This window comes from Gorilla gorilla, chromosome 17, assembly GCF_029281585.2.
Source record: "Gorilla gorilla gorilla isolate KB3781 chromosome 17, NHGRI_mGorGor1-v2.1_pri, whole genome shotgun sequence".
NCBI lineage: Eukaryota > Metazoa > Chordata > Mammalia > Primates > Hominidae > Gorilla > Gorilla gorilla.
The window spans coordinates 53,419,186-53,446,869 of NC_073241.2; the positions used below are offsets into that span (position 1 = coordinate 53,419,186).

At 40.6% G+C, this 27,684-nt stretch overlaps 1 protein-coding gene across 8 annotated transcripts in view; it reads right to left on the minus strand.

The window, feature by feature from the left end:
• OSBPL1A (oxysterol binding protein like 1A) overlaps nt 1–27,684 on the minus strand; it is a 235,375-nt gene that overhangs the window by 25,622 nt on the left and 182,069 nt on the right. For all 8 annotated transcript variants that reach the window (XM_063699127.1, XM_063699129.1, XM_019013908.4 and 5 more), the window contains one exon: nt 8,440–8,515. In XM_063699127.1, coding sequence (XP_063555197.1) covers nt 8,440–8,515 — 76 coding nt within the window. The remainder of the gene's footprint in view (nt 1–8,439; nt 8,516–27,684) is intronic.

Genomic DNA, 27,684 nt, shown 5'->3' on the forward strand with positions numbered 1-27,684 from the left:
ATGCAGACAAGATCTCCAAGTCCTCCAAGGTTGCAGGAAACAAGTATGACTCAATGGCTGGGATACTTTGCCCTGACCCAGGGGCAGCTGAGCTGCAGAGAAGCTACAGAAGCAGCATGGCATAGGGACCTGGGCTTAAAAGGTGAGGGAGTGAGGGACAGGGTGCTGCCCTTCCTGAAGCCTGGGCCAGGAGGGATCCAAACACCAGGATGGCAGGGGTTCACTGCAGTGGCAACCAGTGACAGCCAGGAGGTGACACAGACTATGCCATTTCTGGCTCAGCTCTCTTCCTGTTTTCTCCATTTCCCTTTATTGTACACAACAGCAGGGTGGGATTGATCATAAAGAAATTTTAAAAGTTTATTCATTAAAGAAAGGAAGAGCTTTACCTGTAAGTCTGATTTTGAATTTGTTTTTCCTGAAAAACACTCTTAAGGACTATCGCATACTCATTGAGGAAGGAACAGATGGACCAGGGATGACATTTTAGTATTTATAAGACAGGAGTTCTTCCCTCAAAGAGATTCTGCTTTGTTTTCTCAGGAATACTGGCCTAGGGATGCAATCTTTCAACTCTAAAGCAATGCTGCGTGCACTGCCATTTCTCCACATCCAGCTCTGTGGGAAAACACAGCACGGCAGGATGGGGCAGGCATCTGTCCACAGCCACGGGCTGCTCAACACCAGCCACCAGGCTTTCCAGGGGTTTGAAGCCAATGACAAAGAGGGTGGTGTGAACTCTGGAGACCAAGGCACAAAGGATGTGGGTTTATCATCAATTCAATAAGTAGATTTATTTTGTAATCATTTGAAAAGCTGCTAAAATTCTAAAAGCCTCTTTTAATACAATGTTGTAATCTATAATAATTTAAACAGCTTTCCATTTCTTTTAGTAACTCAGAATGAACGCATTCAAGAAAATGGAAAGGCACATGGCTGGGTCAAATAACAGAGAGGGAAGGAGAGGCAGAACCCAGATTGCCATTAGAAACAACCTGGACCTTGGAAGAGTGTAACATGCTATTTTAAAATATAGCAACTTACTTGCAATTGTATTGCCTCCATCATCTGTAATTATTTTTAAATAATCTTACAATTATTTCAATTGCTAAAACCTACAGTTACCTAGAGAGGTAGTGAAAAACTCGCTGACACAAGGTATATTTTATTTCCTTCCCTCTTAGACCTCTTGAAAATTCACTGATACATCATTTTCACTTCCAATCCAATGAAGTCTGGTGCTGCATTCTCTAGATAATGTATACAACCAATATGTGTGTATATTCCAATAACAAGAAAAACAACAATTCACATTATGAAGATCAAGCTTCAGGAAGAAACACTGCCTAGAAACTTCTATCATTGAGAGCTTCAGGCAGCTGGGAAAGTTAAAACATTTATGCCAAGCAATTCCAGCTAATAGCAAAGTTTAAATTTATCCATGCAAATTAATAGCAACCAATGATGAAACTGCAGAAACTCCTAACTGCAACTGCTCATTGGCTGACAAACTGAGAAGAAGGAGAGAAGGCTGTGTTTTCACTTGAGCACTAGAGAAACCTGAGAGCAAGGCCAAGTTTGAGCTCAACTGAAATTGAAAATATTGTATAAATGTAAAGTCAACCACTGTAACAGGATAGAAGTGCAACTACTTTAGACCTGGGTTATAGAGAGAAAAATTCCCTCAAGTGCTAGGCTAGGTGTGTCTGCTCTGTTGCCCAGACAGCAGCTTGTGGGCAGGGTGCTCCCCCGTGTGTGTGACCTAAGCCCTGGTGGGTCCCCAGGGCTCGCTCCACTGACAGCCGGGGGCTGGCGGCAGTCAGCTGTCCCCTGGACAGAGCCGTGCCTCCTGCAAGATGAAGATGGCACTGGATGTTTCCTCTATGACACCTCTACCTCCCACAGCTACCGATAATGAAAAAATTCACTGTGCTTACATTTGAGGGCATCGGAGGGCCAAATGTCTTTCTTTCCCCATCTCATGCTGCTCAGTTCCCTCCCCTCCACACGATGCCTAGCATCTCATCTATTAGTTTATCACTGCATGAGGTTCTTGCCATCTGAATACCACTGATTACACGCAGATGAGTTACTCTAAGGTGTCCCGGGATAGCTGCCTGCGGCCGCTCTGGATGGGCAGTTTGAAAAAAAGCCTGCTGCCCTCGTGCCTTCTGTCCTCAGTCCTCACAGGCCAGCCATGGGGGACAACAGGGGCCAGAGTGAAAGACACACAGGCAGAAAGGAAGGCGCCACGGAGTGGGAAAAGGCGGTGTGCTCATCATGTTTACTGAACCACAGTGTGGGCACCTCAGTGCAACCAGTGGGAAAACGTGGAGAAGAAGGTAAGAAAAGCTCTAAGGAAAATGCTAATGAACATAATGATATTCCTTTCCTATTCTTCCTGCTTAGGAGCTGAAGAGCTTCAGAGCTGGGAGGTAGCGTGAGCCCTCCTGCTAGGGGACTTCATAAAGGCTGGACAACACCTACACAGGAATGTGGAGAGACAATGGAAGCATGGGCTGCAAGCTTGCCCTGGATCACTCGGCATTTGTGGCTTTAAGGGAATCTACTTCCACATGCATTTTTTCCTAGAAACTGGCAAGTCTCAGAAGGCACCTGCACTGGAGGGACCATGCTGCTCCTCTTTGCTCATTTCCCCATTCACGGTTGCCCTCTGCTACTAAAAAAAAAAAAAAAAAAGCACTTAATCTCCTACCATCCTGAATCTTGGCATAGTATTTATACCTGGAAATGTGAAAACCTCCAGGGCACCAGAGAGGGAAGTTTAGATACAGTACTGTTATCAGCAAAGCCTCTTCTACTCAAGAACCATTAACTTACATTAGGGCTCCTTGACGTCCTGTTTCAGTTAAGAGAAAGACACGACATGAGAAATAGGGTCTTCAAGCCATTTCTCCCTAGGTTGAAACATTCTGATCTTAGACCACTGTAGACTGTGGGGGTAGAGATACCAAATTTTGTCTAACTATCTTGCTCCTTCTATCCTCTGTCTCTCTAGTTGGTATTTATAACATGCCAGATTTGGCAAAGCTCCAAATCTTATCTAGCTCCGCATCTATCTTAGAGTTGGAATGCAAGAATAACACTGTTGTCATGGTGGCATATAGGGTATCACATGTTTATCTGATTCCAGAAATAATATCTCATCCCTTCTGACAGTTACTCTGACCCTGTGATATATCTGGGCATGAGGTCTGGCCCCATGGCTATGTAGCAGACAGTCTGTACTGGAATGAATGAGCTAAACTTTCAGTTTGTGGGAAACATCTTAAGATTCATGGTGAGATAAAAGCATTTTATCAAAAACATACTGGCAAAGGTTTACTTCAGTGAAAAATATTCCAATTTTCTCAACCCCTTCTCAGTATTGCAAGGTACAACTGAGTGATAAAAACAGTTCAATGAATTGAGATCAGAGAGCTTGGGAAAAGCTTCTCTGGTGTATTTCCCGGAGGCCAAGAAGCCAATGACTAATGAAAGGTAACAAAACCTTGTGCAAGTTAGAGTTTTTCAAAGTTGTGTTTTTAGTAACACTGAAGGGAGTCCTAATTGAGTTGTTAGCTTATAAATCACACACAAAAAAATTTTGTAATATAATCTGACTTTTGGCATATAGTTGAGAAGGGGGTCAAAGAACTGAATGACATTACTGGACATTTTTTTAAAAACCCAAAAAACTCCTACTCCCATCTGTCTATTAATATGAGCAAAGCTCTCAATCCTTGCATCTATTCAAAAACAAGAACATAACTGTTACTGAAGATCCTATCTCATTCTAGCAGCAAGTGATATTCATCTCAGATATCTAAACCCAATTGAAAAAACATTTTACCTTTTGTTAATATTTTCATACATTTTATAATGTTTACAATTGTAATCAAATACTAACATTTATAACAATGCAAAGAAACCTTTAGTACTAAAGTCTTATAGAATATAGCTTTTTAAATTTTAATTTTTATACATATTTCTGCAGTAATGAAGTATGATGAAGTAATCGATAAAAGACCCTCAGAGATTAAAACAATTGAGTTAACTTGGTAAATGGAGGTAATGGAAGAGAGATGATAGCTGAAGGTATGCACATGGCTTCTGGAACTCAGTTTCACCCCTACAAAAAGGACACGAAGTTAACTGAGTTATCCTATAGGAAGGATAAAATGGAAATACAAATTAAAGGAGACAGAGAAGTATAAGCTTTTCAATGACTGAAGAGTAGCTTGCTCATGTATTTATTTAACAGAATGACAGTGGCAATCAAAACTCGATGGTATGTGGATTCCACTACCTTTAAAAGAATGATACAACACTTTTCTTTCCCTTTAAGTAGTCGGTATTCATGATATACCAGACCTTTGTCACCTCTTGCAATAATCCAGGACTATTCTATTACTCCAAGACATTTGAACACACACAAGGGCAGCACGCACATGGCCTTGAGCTCAAGTACCTCCTCAAATTTTGTGCTGAGGTCCTGGGGCTGGTTGCCTAAGTCACTGAGCATGAACGCCAATGACCTAACCTCTGGCTGAGCCCTGCTGAGAAAGCCACTGGAGCACAGGGATGGAGGAGAAGAGGAGGACAGAAACAGGGTACACACAGGACATGAGGCTTTCGGATTAAAGAGTCCTGTGACAAAGGGGAAACAAGCAGAAAGAAATAAGCAAAGGCTTCAAATGACTAAGCAGTGTCAGGATTAGTTCTCAGGAGCCAGAGATTTGTTTGTTTGGTAAAAGCTTCAACCACAAACAGATTAAGGGTTGAATTCCAGTTAAGTAAAGTATTCATTTCACATTGTATAATCTGACATTTTGATAACACAATCCTGCTCAAAACAGACTGGGAGAAGAAAAGAAGGATGTCATCAGTATTGGAAATCAAAGTGGCTAAATGCTATTTGGAAAAAGGTAAAGTACAACGTGCAGGTGCATGGGAGTGGAGGAGATAGGGCAGAGTGAGCCCGGCTGGGGATGGGGCTGCGGACACTGGGGGCCAAGATGACAAATGCATGGAGAAGAACCTCTTCCTTTCCTTCCTAAGACAAAGTGAGACCTAGACCATATCTGGCAGATAAGAATATTTACTGTGAATTTAGAAAAGCCACATATTTTGAATAATAATAGCGGTACACCATAAAATGATATTATCATAGCATACAAATCTGGGGCATTAATTGTTATGGAAAAAGATGGGATGGGGACTCTGGTTGAGTGTGGAATTGTGGGGCTGTCACCCGCAGGATGCTTACACCCCGCACTCTGTCCTGGCACGCTCCTCACAACAACAGAGAGCAGGAAGAGCTAAGGCTCAGTATCAAATTTCCTCTTCCACTCTTAGGACTTATTAACAAATTAAGAAGCTGGGTAAATGGAGGTAAGGGAAGAGAGATGATAGCTGAAGGTATACACATGGCTTCTAGAACTCAGTTTCACCCCCACAAAAAGGACACGAAGTGAAGTATTTGGATTAATGTGATAGAATCAGAAACATGCAGGCCGGGCGCGGTGGCTCATGCCTGTAATCCCAGCACTTTTGGAAGCCAGGGTGGGTGGATCAACTGAGGTCATGAGTTCAAGACCAGTCTGGCCAACATGATGAAATCCCATCTCTGCTAAAAGTACAAAAAATTAGCTGGGCATGGTGGCATGCACCTGTAGTCCCAGCTACTAAGGAGGCTGAGGCAGGAGAATCACTTGAACCCGGGAGGTGGAGACCAGTGAGCCGAGATTGCACCACTGCATTCCAGCCTGGGCAACAAAGTGAGACTCCGACTCAAAAAAAAAAAAAAAAAAAAAAAAAGGGGGGTAATATTTGTATTTCTCTCTCAAGACTCCTCATTTTTAATCTTTACTGTCGCTTAGTGCTTATACCTTGATTGTGTCTGCTGCCTAAGAGAGAAGGTCCTACAGCAGACAGTGCCCAAAGAACAATATTTCCAAAAGCTAGGTGATCTCCTTTCAATCCACATTAATAAAAATGTTCTTCCAGAACATTTGTCTCCTATGAACCTCAGCAGAAAGAAGTTTCCAAAAACACGACTTCCCCTGAAGCTCTCTCTCTATGCTTTGAATCAGTAAGTTCTAGATATGATTCAGAACATTCTATGGAACCCTTTCAACCCAAACAGCTCTATGTTTATTTGTTGTATTTTATTTATGATTCAGCATAAGCATTTACTTGCACAAGAAGTTCTGTGCCTAAACATAAAAGTAAAACCGCATTCTAGAGAAACAGAGTATCTTTCAGAACATAGCAGGTGCAATCCAACATAACATCATCTCCTATCTTTTAAAAGAATGGTTAGTCTCGATTTGGACGTAAACTAGACAGATTGCTAGTCACCTTCATGAACAAATTCATAACACCAACACTACAGCTGACGCCCAGTGAAACAGGAGAGAGCAGGAGAAAGGAATCAGTCAACAGAAATACAGAAAACTGTATATTCTAAAGTGGCCAAAAAGACTAAACCATATCTGAAATGTTCATACAAACTCCTTTGACCAAATAACCTTACAAAGATACAGTACAAATTCTATAGTAACTCAGCAGTGTTTTTCAAATGGTGGGTCTGGTTCATTAACAAGTTGTAAAATAAATTTAACGAGCTGGAAGCAATGTTACTTTAATATAATAGAAAATACAATTTGTAGTAATGATGAGCATTCTTTTGTGAAACTGATTTTAATTTTAAGGACATGCATATATACATATTTGCATACTGGATCATAAAGGTAAACATATTTAACTAAGGGTCTGAAAAATACCGACTCTGCAGAATACAAATAAATACTAATTTTTATCTTGAAATTTTCAGTTCCAAAGAGACAAACGTGTGTTACTGTCATCTGTCTATATACATTTGCTTTGTCCTGTTGAATCCTAATAGAATTGAACTAAAATTAGAGCTCAAGTCTCATTCTCAGCTGTGATTAATGATAATATGAACTATTATTTATTGAGCGCAATGTTAAACCAGGAATAGTTCCAGGCATTTTACATAAATTATTTATCGCTCAATACACCCACCTCCAAGGTACAAATTATGATGCTAGTTCTACACTGGATGGAATGCTACTCAGGTAGGAACTGCAACTTGCTTGGGGTCTCACAGCCAGGAAGCGGGAGAGCGGGGATTAGATCCTACATTATCAGGCTCCGAAATTTAGATGAATTACTCTCCATGCAGGAGTCAAAAAATATTTGTTTAAAATTAATGTTTATGAAATTTGTTCCTTGGAAATTACATTTAGGAAGTTTCAGATTTCATTATCCACTCAGAGAAGAGAGACATTGGAAAAATGCCAGAGGCCAGGCATGGTGGCTAAGGCCTGTAATCCCAACACTTTGGAAGGCTGAGGTGGGAGGACTGCTTGAGCCCAGGAGTTCGAGACCAGCCTGGGAAACATAGCAACACTCCTTCTCTACTAAAAATACAAAAAAATTAGCCAGGTGTGGCACGACGCGCCTGTGGTCCCAGCTACTCAGGAGGCTGAGGTGGGCGGATAAATTGAGCTGGGGAGGTTGAGGCTACAGTGAGCCATGAGGGTACCACTTCACTCCAGTCTGGGTAATGAGTCCCTGTCTCAAAAAAATGAAAAGAAATGAAATGAAAAAAGAAAGAAAATGAAAAGAAAAATGCCAAAGTGGGTACCTCTGCAGCGGACAGGATTTCAAGCCGCAGAATGAAGTGTGCATGAGGTGACTGTACTTCCCAGCACAGGGAAAGTTCTGGAGTGCTCCCAGGGTACACATTCAATTGCAAAATGTTAAAAGGTAATGTCCAGGCAGATTCTTTTGTGCCACATGACTTACATGTTCGGTGGTCCAAGGTCACACTAGGAAGAGTTATGAGAACTTTACCCAGAATCCTAGCCTGACTGACATCAGGGTGGTGGTGTTGACTACTACCTTAAAGGGAATCCAAGGATTTCTATGAAAGGAAATGCTGCCATCTCCCTACCTCCCCCCACATCAGATCCACCTGCACAGATAACTAAGCAGAGACATATTCCAAATATTTAATATACCACACTTACAAATTCCAAATACAAAAACTTGCTCTGTGCACAGAAGTGTAAGTGAAATTCTGTTCTCCACTGTGGGGTTGTCTGTTCTTTCTGAGAGTTTCTAGGTAAGTCTATGGGGCAATATAAATGTGCTGTGTCAACAGAAACATGGCATTTTCAGTTTCTGTTTGTTTTTTTTTTTTACATCAAAAATGCACACTAAAGCCATTAGAGCAGCTCAAATTCTTGTCAGAAAAAAGTCACCTACGACTTTTCACAATTTATGATTCTCGTACGTTCCCATAAACATTGTCGTGCACCACTTTAATGCAAACTTTTAGGTTCCTTTCTAAAGAATATGCGATTAAACATATCTGCTTAATATCATATGACAAAACCATTAATTTACCATTCCAATACATTTTCTGAGGATGCTCCAGATACTGAAGTCATTTCTGGAAAACATAGGAGAAGGCAAACTTGTTCTGAAAAAAGAAAAGAAAAACATAAAGTTCATTCTAATGCCATTGTCAGCAGGAGGGAAGAACTGCTTTCATTCACATGAGAGCTGCAGGCACAGAAAGACCCTTTAAAAATGTGTGTCATCACAGACAGGACTAAGCAGGGCTAATCTAGGGTTGCACCTGTTCACCGCTACCTACTTTGGCCCCTGAAAGATTCTGTAGTAAATCAACTGCTCCTCTGTCTTCAGCATTGCTCTGATCTGAACTCAGTCCTCCCAGTCCTTGGGATCCAGCTGTTTGGACCACCTCAGAGATCCACTATCCTTTCACGTTATGGCACATCTGACCCTGTTGTTGGATTTATGGCACACCTACCATGTTCTGATACTTAATACATTATCATTCTCTAGCTGCTAAATGATGTAAACAAAATGCCATCACAAAGCTTAGATACAGGTTTTTAAGAAATGAAATGGAAAATAGAAAACTTTCATAAAAGCCAAAGTATTTTTAAAAAGTAAAAGCCAAAGTAAAAAAAAAATAAAAAGTAAAAAGTATTTAGGCCCTGTAACATACATCAGTACTTCCCCAAGGAGACTAACACTGAACAAAATTGAGCAATTCTGGGTAGACTGGAAAACAAATTAACCTCTACAGAAAGAGCATCTTCGAAGCCTCTGTAGGTGTTCGAAAGTAGCCAAGGGGTCATGACGGCTGCCTGGGGCTGAAGGTCTGTGGCTTGGATAAGCAGCACATCAGAGTCAGGCCTGGTGGGCAGGGAGCCACCCCATTTCCACAGATCAGAATGGCAGCACCATCAGGAATGAGGGGTGGTGCAAGAGGTGCCCAGGCCAACTTTCCAGAACACTATTATGAAAGTTTTCCAGTTGCTGGCCGGGTGTGGTGGTTCACACCTGTAATCCCAGCACATTGGGAGTCCAAGGTGGGCAGATCACTGGAGCTCAGGAGTTTAAGACCAGCCTGGGTAACATAGTGAAACCCATCTCCACTAAAAATACAAAAATCAGCCACGTGTGGTAGTGCACGCCTGTAATCCCAGCTACTCAGGAGGCTGAGACAGGAGAATCACTTGAACACGTGAGGTGGAGGTTGCAGTGAGCCGAGATCACGCCATTGCACTCCAGCCTGGGCAACAGAGCGAGATTCTGTCTCAAAAACTAAAAAATAATAAAATAATAAAAAGTTTTCCAGTTGCCTTCTGAAATACATCCATGTAGCTAAAATATTAGATATTTTAAAAATTATCTTCTGAAGAACCTCTAAATTAAACTAATTAATTTGGATTATAGAAGTTAATATAATTTACATTTTTAAGTCAATAATCCATGGTGGAATTCTTCTAGTTTCTTTTTCTTTTTTAGGAACACATACTGCTCATTTGGCAGATATGCCATCTAACCAATCTGCTGGATAAGTGGCCACAGATGGTATTTAAATCACATTCCCCACTATCCAAGACTATCAATCTCTGTGACACGAATAATGGATACCAGGAATAAGAATCCCTGCCATTATCTATGCTTTGCATGTATAATATAGTTTTAGAGATGTATGTAAATTAAATTTTCCATCTATTTTGGTCTTTTCTTTTTTTTTTTTTTTTGAGATGGACTTTCGTTCTTGTTGCCGAGGCTGGAGTGCAGTGGTGTGATCTCAGCTCACTGCAACCCTGCCTCCCGGGTTCAAGCGATTCTCCTGTGTCAGCCTCCCGAGTAGCTGGGATTTCAGGTGCCTGCCACCATGCCCGGCTAATTTTTTGTATTTTTAGTAGAGACGGGGTTTCACCATGTTGGCCAGGTTGGTCTTGAACTCCTGACCTCAGGTGATCTACCTGCCTCGGCCTCCCAAAGTGCTGGGATTACAGGCGTGAGCTACCGCGCCCAGCCAAATTTTCCTTCTACTGTCTTGGAAAAGTCCATCCAAAGTGTAGCATACCTAGAGAGCTATGAGCTTGAAAGAAGCTTGTGAAGAGGGAATGAGGGCTGTCATTCACCCCCAACAAACGCTGACATTAAATGTATAGACCGTGTGCTACCATTCTAACTAAAGGCAAGAATAGCAGAAAGGCAAGAACAACAAATATCTTGGAGGCAGAAGATGAGAGACATTCGAGCTTTGTAATTATTCTCGGTTTAGAAATTGTCAGAGGACTGTCAGCCAAGAGTCCCACCTGGGAATATCCTATACTCATTTTTATGCACAAAACTTTCTGTGATTTTATGAGAATGTAATCATTACTCATTTATAAGGAAGTCAGATTATCTGCAACATTCATTACCTATTCAGAACATAACCAGAAAGCAGAGGGGAAGGGGTTTTGAAAGGTAAACAGCCGTTACAGAGCCCATGTTATTTTCTTCTGTAGGACACGCAGAGCCAAGCGCCTTGCCTCACTGAGACCACACTTTGTGCAATAAACTGATGGGAAGCAGCAAGAGAAACACCGGCCCACAAGACACCCACGCAGCACACAAGCCATGGCTTTGTAAATGACCTCTCAGTTGCTGACCACAGTCTAAGCCCATAGCATGACGAGGCTGCCAAGAAGACAGGTGCAATCTCAGACTGCCACAATGGGGCAGCAGCCAGAGCGTTCCCGAGGGCAACCTGAGCTGGGACTCAGGCTCAGGTGTCACTGTTGTTTTGGTGTTTTTTTTTTTTTTTTTTTTTTTTTTTTTTGAGAGAGAGTCACACTCTGTTGTCCAGGCTGGAGTGCAGTGGTATGATCTCGACTCACTGCAACCTCCACCTCCCGGGTTCAAACGATTCTTCTGCCTCAGCCTCCCGAGTAGCTGGGACTACAGGTACCCACCACCATGCCTGGCTAATTTTTGTTATCTTTAGTAGAGATGGGGTTTCACCATGTTGGCCAGGCTGGTCTCGAACTCCTTACATGCAGTGATCCACCCACCTCAGCCTCCCACAGAGCTGGTATTACAGGTGTGAGCCACCACACCTGGCCCAGGTGCCACTTTTAAAAGAAATTGGAAGACCGCCACGCAGGAGGACTGATCCGAGGCGAGGCAAAGGTGTCTGGAAAACATCTCTTACAAGCAGTGCTAAGAGACGTGCAAAGCTAGAGAAACAAAAGCTGGGGGTGTGGCGAACAGTGGGCATGAGGGGGGTCTTGGAATATCGGAGAGAGGGCCTGAGATGGCAGGAGTAATAACATCCTTGCCCCCAGCTCCCCCGGCTCCCCCAGCTGCTATGCACTTTGGCCTGCTTCATCTTCCCCCTCCACAGCACTGATCAATGTGACATAAGGTACACTCTCTTGCTGATGTGTTGATGACCTCCTACCCCCAAACAGTATGTAAACTCCATGAGAACTCATATTCTGTCTACTGCTGTGGCCCTGTTGCCTAGGACAATGGCTAGCACCAACTGGGAGTTTAAGTATTTGTGGCAGACGCTTTGGAATGTATACGACCTATTAGACATTACCTCTTTTGTAAAGAATTTAGTTTATTCTGTGCTACTCAAGAGAGAAGGACTATTACTGCAGGTGAATGCTTATATTAGGGTGGCTAATATAAAGACCTGTCTCACAATTAATTCTAAAAATAGGAGATGAGAGAGGCCTCTTAAGGAAGGGTTTCAGACAGAGGCTGGAGGATTCCACCAGTCAGGGCACAGAAAGGCACCCCAGCTCGACCAAGGATGCTGCTAAACATCATGCCAGGAACAAGACAGGCTCCACAACAAAGAATTACCCACCTACAATGTCAGCAGTGCCAGGGTCAAGAAATCCAGCCAGAGAAATACAATGAGAGCTTCATGTATAATCTCAAATTCTGTAGTAGCCACATTTTAAAAAATCAAAACCAATTTTAGTAATTTATTTTATTTAACCCAGTATATCCAAAATATTAGCATTTCAACATATAAATACATACAAAAAATGATGTTATACTTTTTTCCATATTGTCTTTGAAATCCAGTGTGTATCCTACACTTTTAGAGCATATCTCAATTAAGCTACTAAACAGTTAACATGAAATCTAGTCTTAACAGTCGTTTTTAATGGAAGAACAGTTTCTGCTTCATTTTACAACTGATGTTAATTAAAATTAAGTAAAAAATCAGGCCGGGCGCCATGGCTCACGCCTGTAATCCCAACACTTTGGGAGGCTGAGGTGGGTGGATCACAAGGTCTGGAGCTCGAGACCAGCCTGGCCAAGATGGTGAAACCCTGTCTCTACTAAAAAATACAAAAATTAGCAGGTGCAGTGGTGGGTGCCTGTAATCCCAACTACTTGGGAGGCTGAGGCAGGAGAATCACTTGAACCTGGGAAGCGGAGGTTGCAGTGAGCTGAGATTACGCCACTGCGCTCCAGCCTGGGCAACAGAGCAAGACTCCGTGTCAAAAAAAAAAAAGTAAAAAAATCAGTTTCTCAGTCGTACTACCCAGATTTCAAGGGCCCAAAAGCCACACGTGGCTAGTGGCAACTGTACTGGACAGAATGGATCTCTGTGATTACTTCTGAAAACAAAAGGGTTGTATTGTTTCAAGAATAGGGTGGAGAACAAAAATTTTATAACTCTAAAGTCAAGAACAGACAAAAAATAGTCCACAGTCTAATCATCAAGAAAATGCTAAATCTTCTGCAGTGTTATTTGAAGAAGCAGAGGGAGTAGAGAAATTTAAAAAAAAATTAGGTAGGAGATTCAGTTAAAAAAAATAATTTGTGTTGAAAAGGATGTGTTTCCATATTTAAAAATTTCACTCTCTCTGCCAGGAAAAAAAGAAGAGAGAATTCCCGAATGGTGTTGGATGGCAGTGTTACTCCAGGCAGAAATAAGAACAGACGAGAGCAGCAATCAGAATTTTCAGGCTGAAAGCACAGCTCAGTGATTCTCTCTCCGTGGAGTTTATCTGAGGGTCATTATCTTGCATTCTATGCTTCCTTTTTCTCTTCATACAGAGAGAACACACCCTGTACCAGGGACTGGCAGTGATATGTCCTGGTTCTATTTTCAACCATACAGATGACATTACGACTATCTAGACAACAGCACAATAACTGATTTTTAAATGAAGAGTCTCACAGTGGTTTCATCTATGTGATGCAAATGGCTCCACCTGCTAGCACACCATTATTTCCCTGCTACACAGCATTGTAGACAGACCCCAAAGAACCAAATTCATTAAAGAAGTGTTGACTAACAAATGCTGTGCTTGAATCCCCCTTGTTATGAAAGTTGTGAAGGTCAGGAGATCACGATCTCCAAAATCTTTAAACGTTATTTGGATGGCAGAAATTACCTGTTATTTGGGCCGGGCACAGTGGCTCATGCCTCTAATCCCAGCACTTTGGGAGGCCGAGGCAGACAGATCACTTGAGGTCAGGAGTTCGAGACCAGCCTGGCCAACATGGTGAAACCCCGTCTCTACTAAAAATACAAAAATTAGCTGAGCGTGGTGGCACATGCCTGTAGTCCCAGCTACTCGGGAGGCTGAGGCAGGAGAATCACTTGAACCCAGGAGGCAGAGGTTGCAGTGAGCTGAGGCTGTGCCACTGCACTCCCACCTGGGCAACAGACCAAGACTCCATTTAAAAAAAAAAAAAAGAAATTGTACGTTATTTGGAAGCTGAGCCTCACAAATTTACCTAACTGCACAGATCTCCTTTATCTACCCACTGGACACTGAGCCCACCTCCTGCATCTGCTCTGTGGATTGCTAGGCTAGACACTCAACACTGTTTGCTCACAGAGGCCCTCTGAAAAAAAGCACAAGATGATAACACAAAGGTAGGCAAAATTAAGCTTCATCTGGAATTGGCTGCCAGGCGTTTCATGCTTTCCAGGTTTGCCTCCTGATTTTCATGAGACACACATGAGCTCTTCTGGGTCTTGTGTGTGTGCATGCATATATTTACTGAGACATCCTTATACTTGGCAGGAGGTCAGGGAGGTGTCATCTCTTTCATAGAGGCTATAAAAGAACCGTGGAATGGAAACCAGAGCTACAGTGCAAACTCTTGCTACCGCCCAGCTGTGTAACCTGGGGCAAATCTTGCAAGTCGAAGCTACACAGCTGTACAATTCGCCTTCTGCTGGCAGCTAGATCTGCACTAATGAAAATGCCTAGGACAATTAAGGCTTCTCAGAAATGAAGGTTCAACTTCTTACCTACATGTCAGTTTTTAAGAATTTTTTAAATTATTTATTATTTTTATAAAGTACAAACATACTAAGATAAAAACGCTCATTGTCAGTGGTGACATCATCTGTCCACTAAATTATCTTCTCACTACATAGGAGCTCTTTGTGTATTACAGATATTTCATTCACCACCTGCATTACAGATAACTTATCCCAAGTCTAACATTGGTCATGTGACTCTGTTTACGGTATGATTTGCTAAACCAAATCTACCTACTTGGGAAGGCTATATGTGTTATTATCATAATCTACATGTGAAACATAAACAGCTATCATTCAGTATTTTCCCAATGAACAAAATAAAAACAATTCATTATTAACAGGTATTCCAGAACAAAAGGTAAATTTCTTAATTCACAACACTTGGTATTTTTCCAACGGACAAGAAAAAAGCAATTCATTATTAACAGGTACTCCAGAACAAAAGGTAAATTTCTTAATTCACAACGATTGGTAATCTTGACCTTAAATTTTTAGGAATTCACGTTCTATGTCAAAACCAAAACAACACACATAATTAAAACAATCTTCTCGGGCATATATCAAATGGTAGTAAATACAACTAAATTAGAGGGGGATGGAGTATGTGGTTATTTTTCAAATTAAAAAATAATTACTTTTTTTGGAGACAGAGTTTCGCTCTTTTTGCCCAGGCTGCAATGCAACGGCGCAATCTTGGCTCACTGCAACCTCCACCTCCTGGGTTCAAGCGATTCTCCTGCTTCGCCATCCGAGTAGCTGGGACTACAGGCATGCGCCACCATGTCCGGCTAATTTTGTATTTTTAGTAGAGATGGGGTTTCACCATGTTAGCCAGGCTGGTCTCGAACTCCTGACCGCAGGTGATCCACCCTCCGTGGCCTCCCAAAGTGCTGGGATTACAGGCATGAGCCACCGTGCTTGGCCAAAATATATTATTATATAACAAAGGAAACGATCTACAGATAAAGGACAAGCTAGACCTCTCCTCCTGCACCCTCCAATACCAACAGTAACAGCATGAGTGCTCCTTTCCACACCCCCTCTTCACACAAACAAGGGTATACAGGTATGTGCATTTTTTAAACTGAAATATTACCCTATAGGTCACATTGCTTTTTCACGAAATATCAAGGACACTCCCCTTCACATCAACAGACACAGGTATATCTTTCTTTGTAATACCTTTAGGCACATGTGCACGTATGTAGGTAGCATCTCACACACGCTGGTTTTATTTTTAATGTAGTCTTTCCCCCCTTTGTTCTTTTTGCTTGCCACCCCACTCCTCCATCTCCACCACCACTCTACCACCCTATAATCCATGTTAAGAAGCTGGCATCTATTTTTCTGTGCTTTTCCACATGTTCCCAAAGAGCCACATGTAGAGCATGCATGTGTGCACACACAAAGGGGTGTGCTGCCCTTCATATTCCAAATTAGGGTACTAATTATCCACACTTCTCTATGGTCTGCTTGTCAATACTGCACGCAAATTTGTTGATGTCAAATGGTATACTAATTATTTTAAGGAATGTATCATACATATGCCATAAGAATACTATATCTCAAAATACATTTTGTCATTCTCCATGAAAGGCATTTACCATTTCATTCTTTTGCCAAAAGAAACAATGCAACAAAAATATTTCGATATATGATGTATTCTTATTTAAATCTGATGCCTTCATTTTAATGGGGCAGAGCACCGGGGTTAAAATTGCTGGGTCAAGGAGTATCTCTATTTCACATATCCACAGATGCGGCCAGACTGCTTTTGGAGAAGCTTTAAACAATTTCGTATCTCACCAGCAGTCTATGAGCACTCTCTTCCCACCAGAAAGAGTTGGTGTTAACAGGTGTTCTTGTCCTTTTAGGTTTTTGGTCTGACTGCGGTAGTGATGCTACCTTGTTATTTTACTTTGTTTTTCCTTGACTACTAGTGAGTTAGAACATTTTTCATACGCTTAATGACCATCTGAATTCACAGATGGTCAACTGCCTATTTATTAACATCTATACCGCTGGATTTTTTTGTTATTTAGTAAGAATTTTTTTGTATGTGATAGCTATTAATCTTTTGTCACCTAGATTGTACATGGTACCATCTGCAGGTTAACAAAAAACTTTTACAAACAAGTATGTCTCCTTTTTAAAACTAGCTTCTGTGTTTTCTATCTTGGTGAAGGCTTCTCCCACCCTAAAGCTGTTTCTTTTTTTTTTTTTTAAACATGATGTTCCCATTCTCTAAATGATATATATTTCTCTCTCTCAAGCCCATATCTCTACATAAAGATAGCTAGGTCTCTTTAAGGGGTATGTCCTTGTTTGCTCATCTGGGGCCACTTGAAACTAAGATTCTTGTGCCCTCTATGCCTTTCACAAACAGGGTCTGTGAAGTGGCCCTATTCCCTTTCTCCTAAGACAGAGGAGCTCTCTCTCCAACACTTCTCTTACTCGCAATTCCAGGAATCTTAATAGTCTATATTTTTATTTAGCTTCATTCCAGCTTCTATCTCGGTTCAAAAGACCCTTGATCATTGATTTGTATGTTTCAGGGAAGACAGAAAAAGTTCAGGCGTTTTTAAAAAAGCAACACTTTCACAAATGCTGTGAAATCAAAATATCCCCAGGCTAGCTTTAAAGAGTTCTACTAAGATGAAGTGGATGAATACTAATGGCTAGCATTTAGTGAGAGTTTGCTCCAGTTTAGACTGTGTTAATCACTTAATGTGTATCACCTCATTTAATCCTCAAAGTAATCTTATTAAGCACTGGTATTAAATAACTTGTCCATGGTCATATATTGAATTAGTAGAATGGATTCTTTAACTCCACAGCCGTCACTCCTGGCTTTCAGAACTCTGCCACTTACTGACTGTGTGAACTTGAACATGTAACTAACCTATTCCAAACCTCGGTTTTTCTTAGAAAATGACAATACTAGTGTTTCATATGGCCGTGGTGGAGTTCCCATGAAACAATGCATACAGAGAGTGTTTTTAAAACTTTAGGCCCCATTCACTCTGATCTATAGACTCAATTTAATGGTAATATAACCAGCATTTTAAAAAATGAAATCAAACTCATCTGGCAAGGGTAGGTATTGTTAATGAAAATTCTGTCCCAACAATACACATTCACCCCATATGTGTGCACTATGTGGTCAAATTTAATTTTATTTTAAATATGGAAATTGGTCAGTGATATAAAACATTCAGCCCAGTGCCTGGTAGGTAGAAAACCTTCAACATGAAGTAGAGATTGATATTATTGTTATTATCAATAATTTCAGGGAAAATTTTCATCTTCCTGTCTGAGTTGTTAAAGATTTAAAACTACTATTACTTTTTGGATGAAAAATTTACTAATTACAGTTTCAAAAGATGATCTAAAAATGGTTATTTATTAAACAATTTTCATAACTATATTAAGGTTTTCATAGAGAAACAGGAATGAAATTGTTTCTATTGCCCTGGAGAAAAGCAGAAAATGAAATGGTTTTCACCACTTGTGCTTCTTTTCCCCTAGGAAGCCTTTTTTATTGTTGTTGTTTTGAGACAGAGTCTCGATCTGTCACCCAGGCTGGAGTGTAGTGGTGCGATCTCGGCTCACTGCAACCTCCGCCTCTGGGGTTCAAGTGATTCTCCTGCCTCAGCCTCCCGAGTAGCTGGGACTACAGGCATGTGCCACCGTGCCTGGCTAATTTTTGTACTTTTAGTAGAGATGGGGTTTCACCATGTTGGCCAGGCTGGTCTCGAACTCCTGACCTCAGATTGTCCTCGCACCTTGGCCTCCCAAAGTGCTGGGATTACAGGTGTGAGCCACCACACCTAGATGGAAGGCTTTATACCCGGATGGTGAATGCCAGCCAATGGCTGTCACCTGGGACCAGATACAGGTACAAATGGAAGAGATCTTTCAAATTAATGAACTATCCCTTCCAAGAGCTTCTGGTTAGGAGGCTGCAGAATGCTAAACAAAGAATCTTTAAGCAAAGACTGTGGTTAAGACATAATGAAGCAACTCAGGAGGGACTCTGACTTGGAAATGTCCCTTTCTTTTCTGCCATTTAATAATTCATTGGTATTCTTTGTTTTAATGTCATATGACCAGAGTGAAAGTGCTGGGACAATTCTGTCCAATTAACATTTTTCATTTAATTGAAATAATGAAAGAACATACTAATAAATCCCAAACAATTTTACTGTGCCTTAAACATTCCATTGACATGATTAGATGGTATTAAAACTCATTCCCATCCAGATCCGAGGGTACGTCCTCTCCCAATCTATCTCTGGGAGACTTCGAGCATGCTCCTCCATTCAGGCTTCTCTTCTGCACCCAGCCTTGGGGAATGATCTCAAAGTCAGCCACGATGTCAGCAATGGGATTTTAAAAGCAACTCCAAGGTTCTAATTTAGAACAATGAAATTGGCTAGTTCCGTGCTCAGCTTAAATTTCACAATTCTTTATTTTCCCTACCTTCATTCATTCCCTCTGCTCTTTTTTACATATCTGCCACTCAGGGTGTAATCCCCCTCTGCTCTGAGACTCTGAGATTAGAGACTATGTCTTATTCTCCTCTGTGTCCTTCAGGGTACAGAATGTTTCGCATATGACAGGTGCTCAAAGTTTTAAAATAAATGATTTTACCTAATGTCTCAAGTTACGATGGAGCCAAAGAAAGAAAAACGGTGAAAAAAATGATATGGATAAGTAAGCAATGAGGTATGAAGAACACAACAATCATTTTCTGTCTTGCTCTGTCACCCAGGCTGGAGTGCAGCGGTGCGATCTTGGCTCATGGCAACCTCCGCCTCCCAGGTTCAAGCGATTCTCCTGCCTCAGCCTCCCGACTAGCTGGGATTACAGGCACCCACCATCATGCCTGGCTAATTTTTGTATTTTTAGTAGAGATGGGATTTCGCCATATTGGCCAGGCTGGTCTCGAACTCCTGACCTCAGGTGATCTGCCTGCCTTGGCCTCCCAAAGTGTTGGGATTACAGGCGTAAGCCACTGCGCTCAGCCTCTTATGTCACTTAAAAGAATATTTTCAAAACTAACTTATTTAACACACATTTTCACTTGCACTTAACAAATAAGTATTTTTTATTAAGTATTATGTAGGAATCATAATTTTAGGTAGCAGAATATTGATCTGGATATTTAGAAAAGTGAGAAACAACTTAATTCTTACCTCTGATTCAAGATTAAAGAATGAACTAAAAATCTAAGAAAACTACTCCACAGAGAAACAGATTTCAACACATCTGTAACTACAACATTGACAATCTGTATGTATACATGTATATTGTTATATGTGTGTTTTGCACTTGTGTGTGTATAACTATTTACAGCTATTAGATACTTATCACCTCTCTTCTCAACTATCAGACTTCTTATCGTTTCCTCCAAATCCTTCCTTCTGTCACCCTGGCTGGAATGCAGTGGCACAGTCTTGGCTCACTGCATCCTCTGCCTCCTGGGTTCAAGCGATTCTCATGCCTCGGCCTCCGGAGTAGCTGGCACTACAAGCGTGTGTTACAACACTGGCTATGTTTCGTATTTTTAGCAGAGACAAGGTTTTGCCATGTTACCCAGGCTGGTCTCAAACTCCTGGCCTCAAGCAATCCACTCACCTCAGCCTCCCAAAGTGCTGGGATTACAGGCATGAACCACCGCGCCCTGCCTACAAGTCCCAATTTAAATATAATTTAATGACACAGCTTGTATCTTTAATTTCTATTGCTCTGCTGAAGTTTACTAAACACTCAAAGCAAAATAGTCTTCCAAATTAGGAAGTCATTAGAGCTAAACTATAAAATAAACTTGAATTCACAAAAGTAATTAGATTTTAAAATTATGTTAGAGAGTAAATTACTGTAGTAATTAAAAAGTCTTACTTCATTTTCACGAATGATGCATAATCTTGCTTGAAAAAAATCTTTACATAGTTCATCTGGGATACAGCTCACAAGTCTATTCTTTAAACAATGGTTGAAAACAAATGATGAGCAGAAAAGCCTAGCAATCTCACCACTGGATAAATACATTCTGACTTACAAGTCATTTGAAAAGTACCAAATTCCATTGTTAGAAATTTAACACTCATCTCTCTACTCCTTCTTTGTCCTGGCTGGAGCATAAGCAACCACAGAGAATGCAACACATCCTCTCCATTTGAAAGGCTAAAAGTTCCTACAAACACTGTTACTCACCTACCACCAATTTCTTAAGAACATGTAAAGTTGCTGCGGCAGATTTACTTACTTAATTAAACTCTTATTACCATTAGATTCCAAGCCCTGTTGAACCTGCAGTGAATGGCATAGAACCTGTAATATAGGTACTTAGCACACATTGCTGAGATCAACTTTATGCCAGATGATTCTCTATTAATTAGGGATCTAGAATGAGTAAACTGTCCCACGCACATTTACAATGAGAAACAATTATTCCATAGTATCAACAACAAAAGGCCATTGTTTACTTTGAGGAATTAAAATGTTGCATCACTGAATTTCTGATGTGCTCTAAATACCTTTCATTCTTCTGTCATTCTCTTCAAAAGACACTGACCAAGTTAACTTCAAGAACACACCACTGGTGATACACCAGAGAGCACCAGGGCAGTGGCTGAAAGTTTGGGGTAGGCAACAATTACTTACAGAGAACCCCCAAGAGAGCACTAACATAACAGAAAAATTCCAAAGTGGACTTCATTAAAATTAAAGACTCTGTTCAAACAAAGAAGAAATTAAAGACTTCTGTTCATTATTAAAGAAATGAAAGGGCAAGCTACCAACTAAGAGAAAATACTCATGATACGTGTATTTGATAGAGGATTAGTATCCAGAATACATAAAGAATTACTACAAATCAATAATACAAAGACATACAAACAAATTTAAAATGAACAAAACTCCCAGACACGTCACAAAAACAATGGCTAAGGAAAACATGGACAAGCATTCAAAATCAATAAGAAAATATAAATGAAAACCACAGAACGAGGTACCATGTCATACCTACGAAACACCAAATGTTGGTGAGGATGTGGAGCAACTAAAATTCTTATGTATTTCGGACTGCAGTGCAAAATGGTACACATCCAGGAAACAGTACAGTAGTATCTTACAAAGCTAAACACATATCTCCCCTATGACCCAAAAATTCTACTCCTACATAGGGAAGAGAATGAAAACATGTCCGCAGAATGGTATCTAGAAGAACACTTATAAAAGCTTTTTTGTTCATAACTCCAAACTGGAAAAAACCCAAATTCCATCAACAGGAGTACAGATAAGCCAAATTGTGGGATATTCAAACTAACATACCATTCACCAATAAAAAGGAAAGAGCAACGATATATACAATAGGAATGAAAGTCAAGACACGGTGTTGAGTGACTAAAGCCACACTCAAGGAGCACACGCTCTGTGATTCATTTATAATGCAGTTCAAGATAAGACTAATCCATAGTGGCAGAAATCAGAGCAGTGGCTGTCTACGGAGAGTGGGGGAATGACTGAAAGGGAGTCAGGGAGAACATCCTGGAGTGATGGAAATGTTCCACATCTTGACTGGGATGTTAGTTACATGGGTCTGTGCACCTGACAAAACTCACCAAATTTATATGTAAGATCTGTTACTTTCACTATATAAAAATTATACTGCAACCACGAAACAAACAAAAAGAAACTATAATGTAATGTAACTTGTTGGTATAGATTAGCATTTCTCAAACTTTTGGTCTTAAGATCAATTAAACTCTTAAAAATTATTGAAGACCCCAGGGCCAGGTGCAGTGGCTCACGCCTGTAATCCTAGCACTTTGGGAGGCCGAGGCAGGTGGATCATGAGGTCAGGAGTTCAAGACCAGCCTGGCCAACATGTTGAAAGCCCGTCTCTACTAAAAATACAAAAATTAGCCAGGCGTGGTGGTGGGCGCCTGTAATCCCAACTACTTGGGAGGCTGAGGCAGGAGAATCACTTGAATCTGGGAGGTGGAGGTTGCCAAAATCGTGCTACTACACTCCAGCCTGGGTGATGGAGACAGACTCCACCTCAAAAACAAAACAAAACAAAAAACAAAAAAACCCTTATTGAAGACCCCAAAAGAGTTTTTCTTTAACTTTCATTTATCTCTCCTTTTCCTTTTTTTTTTTTTCTTGATATAGGGTCTTACTTTGTCATCCAGGCTGGAATACGGTGGCACGATCATGACTCACTTGCAGCCTTGGCCTCCCAGGCTCAGGCAATCCTCCTGCTTCAGCCTCCCAAGTAGCTGGGACCACAGTCAAGTGCCATCATACTCACCTATTTTTTCTTTCTTTTGGTAGCAATGGGGTCTCCCTATGTTACCCAGGATGGTCTCAAACTGCTGGACTCAAGTGATCCTCCCACCTTGGCCTCCCAAAGTGCTGAGATTACAGGTGTGAGCCATCGTATCTGGTATAGTTTTCTTTTAATGTGGATTTTATCTATTGCTATTTACCAAATTTTTAAAAAGCTGAAAATAATTTCTTGACTTATTAATTCATTTAATAAAAGTGATATGTTAACCTAAATAACCTTTTTTTTTTTTTTTGAGACAGAGTCTCGCTCTGTCACCCAGGCTGGAGTGCCATGGCATGATCTTGGCTCCCTGCAACCTCTGCCTCCCGGGTTCAAGTGATTCTCCTGCCTCAGCCTCCCGAATAGTTAGGATTACAGGTGCCCACCACCACGCCCAGCTAATTTTTTGTATTTTTAGTAGAGACAGGGTTTCACGAGGTTGGCCAGGCTGGTCTCAAACTCCTGACCTCAGGCAATCCGCCTGCCTCGGCCTCCCAAAGTGCTGGGATTTACAGGCATGAGCCACCGCACCCAGCCCTAAATAACATTTTTATAGAAAAAGACTGTATTTTCCAAAACAAAAATAGTTAGAAGAGTAGCATTGTTTTACATTATTGCAATCTTTTAAATGTCTGGATTAAGAAAGGATAACTGGATTCTCATAACTGTTCATGCATTCAATCTGCGATTTCTTACATCAAGTAGTCTAGAAACTTCATTGTAAACATTTAAGTGAATGATAGGAAAAAGGCACATTTTTAGTAATATAATGAAAACTGTTGTAACTTTTTTGTCCCCTGAAATGGGGGCCTTGGGGACCCCTACTCCCCACCACAAGAGTCCAAAATCTCTACTTTCTAGAACCACTGGCATAGACAGTCAGCAGAAGGGCTTTCCTTTTTCCCAGTACAGATTTAAGAAACTTTGGAACACAGCAGTTAAAAAAAAAAAAAAAAAAATTCGGCCAGGCGCAGTGTCTCATGCCTGTAATCCTAGCACTTCAGGAGGCTGAGGTGGGTAGATCACTTGAAGTCAGGAGTTCAAGGCCAGCCTGGCCAATATGGTGAAACCTTGTCTCTACTAAAATACACAAATTAGCTGGGTGTGGTGGCATGTGCTTGTAATCCCAGCTACTCGGGAGATTGCACCATTGTGCTCCAGCCTGGGCAACAGAGTGAAACTCCATCTCAAAAAAAAAAAAAAATCAATGCATTCAACAAATATTAACTACATTTCAACTACTATAAGGTTTTGAGGATATTAGGAAGCTGGATAAATAAAATATCGAAGAATATTTACAGTTGAGATACTTCTGTTTCAAAATGTTATTTCATTTCTGGAATCTGCTTCAGAAACTTTTTTTTTTTTTTGAGAGGTAGTCTCGCTCTGTTACCAGGCTGGAGTACAGTGGTATGATCTTGGCTCACTGCAACCTCCACCTCCCGGGTTCAAATGATTCCCCTGCCTCAGCCTCCTGAGTAGCTAAGACTAAAGGCGCACACCACCACACCTGGCTAATTTTTTTTTTTTTTTTTTTCAAATTTTAGTAGAAACGGGGTTTCACCATGTTGGCCAGGATGGTCTCGATCTCCTGACCTCGTGATCCACCCGCCTCAGCCTCCCAAAGAGCTGCGATTACGGGTGTGAGACACCACGCCCGGCCTTCAAAAACTTTAAAACTCTGGCACTTCCACTAAGTGGGCTTAAAAATATTTGAAATAAATAAGATAGTTTGAAACAAATATAACCTTATTTTAATAAGACAGAATTCAAAAATTTCAACCAACATACTCATCTTTAGTAGTTCACCTGACTGCCTAAAAGTTCGATATGATTTTTCATATTCTCTTAACATTTAGATCTGAGAGTAAATACTGGTTTTTAGTCACACAACTCACAGAATCTCACCTTAAGTTGATATAATTTGATTTTATCACAATGAAAATGATGCCCTCAAACAAGGGACAATGTTTGCCCTCCAAAGGTGGTAAGATGTATTCCACGGTCGTAAAAATACTATTTTTCTCAGTTGTGCACTATTAATTAAAACTTTAGTTGTAATGTACATGAAGATTCAAGATCTTCAAAGTTATATATGAAATACTTGGCAAGTTTAATATACAGAAATCAACACAAAGTGTCTAAAATTTACCGATACAATTAAATTCCTGAAATTTGCCCATCCCCATTTCAACAGAAGCAGAATTTAGGCTGGTCTTAAAGAGGCCAATCACTTAAAACTCTTCCTGCATGACTGTTATTATAATGTACCCTGTACCTAGTTTCGGGTTCGAATTCAGACAAATACAGTCATCACAAAGTTCTCTCTGTATATCTAGAATGCCATTCTGAAGCCTAGTATAAATGAGCACCATATCTTACAACTTAGTCAGAGACGAGGGTGACTCAACAGCTGGGTATTTAACCTGCTGTTAGACCTCTCCAACTAAAATTAGCGTAGCATCTTAGAAGCAGGTCAGTACAAGTCTAAGACAAGAGCTCTAAGACTAGTCATATACCTTTTTTAGTTATGAATCTTTAAAAAAAATCCAATGATTTGGTTTAAGTTTAATAATTTGATGTGGCCAGGCACAGTGGCTCACGCCTGTAATCCTAACACTTTGGGAGGCCGAGGCAGGCGGATCACTTGAGCTCAGGAGTTCGAGACCAGCCTGGGCAACATAGTGAAATCCTGTCTCTACTAAAAATATAAAAAATTAGCCAGGCATGGTGGCGCAGGCCTGTAATCCCAGCAATCCCAGCTACTCAGAAGTTCAACTGCTTGAACTCAGGAGGCAGAGGTTGCAGTGAGCCAAGATTACAACACCACTGCCCTCCAGGCTGGATGATAGAGTAGGACTGTCTCAAAATGATAATAATAATAATAAAATCTGATGTAATTATCTGATATTATTTAATTTTGCTAATATTTCCATAACTTAAAATTATTTTTCATTTTTGATGTTTTAAATTACTTATCTATAGTCTATGATTGCCACTTAACAAATCTGGCTCTACACAATAAAAAGGTTAGGGTGGTCTTGTTTTACAAGAGGTTTTACTTGTTTTGACTTTAATAAGTTAAAATTGTATGTACACAATTTTAAACTGATTTTCACAATGGATTTCTAAAATTTAGAATTCATTGCCAAGCTTCAAAAACACAGTATATTTTCTTTTTTATTTCTCAGTTTATCACCATAACTGGATTAACAGGAATGCTTACAGAATCTTCACATTTGAAAGCAAAAACGAAATGATGAAAAAATATCTCTGAACCAGGCTTTTAGTTTATTAAGAAGATGTCATTTTAGGCAGCTGGATTCCCTTACTGTAGGCCTGCTTCACAGAGTTCAGCACAGTCCTGGGGAAGGAAAGATGAAACAGAAAGGCAGACCTTAACCTAGGGACAAGGTCACTATTCTTTGCTCACCTTTATCTCTAAGAATAACTTAGATTTCATGCAACAGGTGCTGGAACAGACGGATGCGAAGTCATTGAAATTAAGTGAAAAGTGAGAGTAGATCAAGGTCGTTAGGACCTAAAGGAAACGGTCTGAACAACAGAGAGATTAATGCAATGCATGGTGAATGCTGCACAGATCAGAGCTAACTACCGTCATCCCTAAAGGATTAACTAGGTCTCCTGCAGTGTGGAGCTCTCTAAGGAGCAGAGAGGCTTCAAGGTGGTAAGCACACATCTACTAACATCTCTCCACATTCCAAAAAGGATCCAAAGCTGTCTTATTACTGGTAATTTTGTTGGTTGGGGAGGGGAAAGAAGCCCTTCCTGACTATAATAGAAATCTCTTGGGCTCTCTATCGAGAAAGGTCATGTCTCAGAACTTGAACACCTCCAGTTGGATTAGGAGGCTGGTGGTAGCAGTAGGCTGTTTGGTGAGACCTGGAGTTCTCTACTAGAATGTAGGTTTGAACTCTTGATAAAAATTGTTGATCGTTGAATGTAACTCTGGAGCAAGGCTGTTTTTAATAGGCTGTATGTTATCTGGAACACTGCAGACAAGGATTTCTGATCATCAAAACAAGGGTTTGGGGAAAGCTGTGCAAAAAATACTTCACAACAAGAGAAGACAAAAAAGGAAGCAGAGATGGACTGAATAACAGAAGTGCCCTTCTGCAAATATGACTGTGTTGCTTTTCATGGCTCTGAACTTTCCAGACTAACTTCCCTTCAAACCACACCTACTTTTTCAGAATAAATATAACAATTTGTTTGTGCTTTGCTTTAGCTACTTCCACAGCCTGATTTAACTTTGTTTATAAATGATCTGAGATGCTTTTGATTGCTTACCATCAGAGGGATAGAATTTCTAGGAAGGGAGTTGAGTTTCTGGTTCCTTCCTGCTCTGTGATACATAACACATAATATCTCCAGCGTTCTCTGACATGTATGTTATTTTCCCTTCTGTTTCCTTTCGGATTGCTCTGAGCATAGTAAAATACCTGTCCTGCATAGGACTGCATCCTTCCCCTTTCCTAAAGCAGGTTTTTTTTCTGCTGAGAAAGATTACACAATGTCCTAAAACACACAATCAGATCTGAAATTTACTATGGTAAAATGGATACTTTATGCTAAATTTCAAATCCTGGCTGAACACTGTGCTGTATCAACATGATACAACAGTAGGTCATAGCCCAGACAATGAGAACATATCACATTT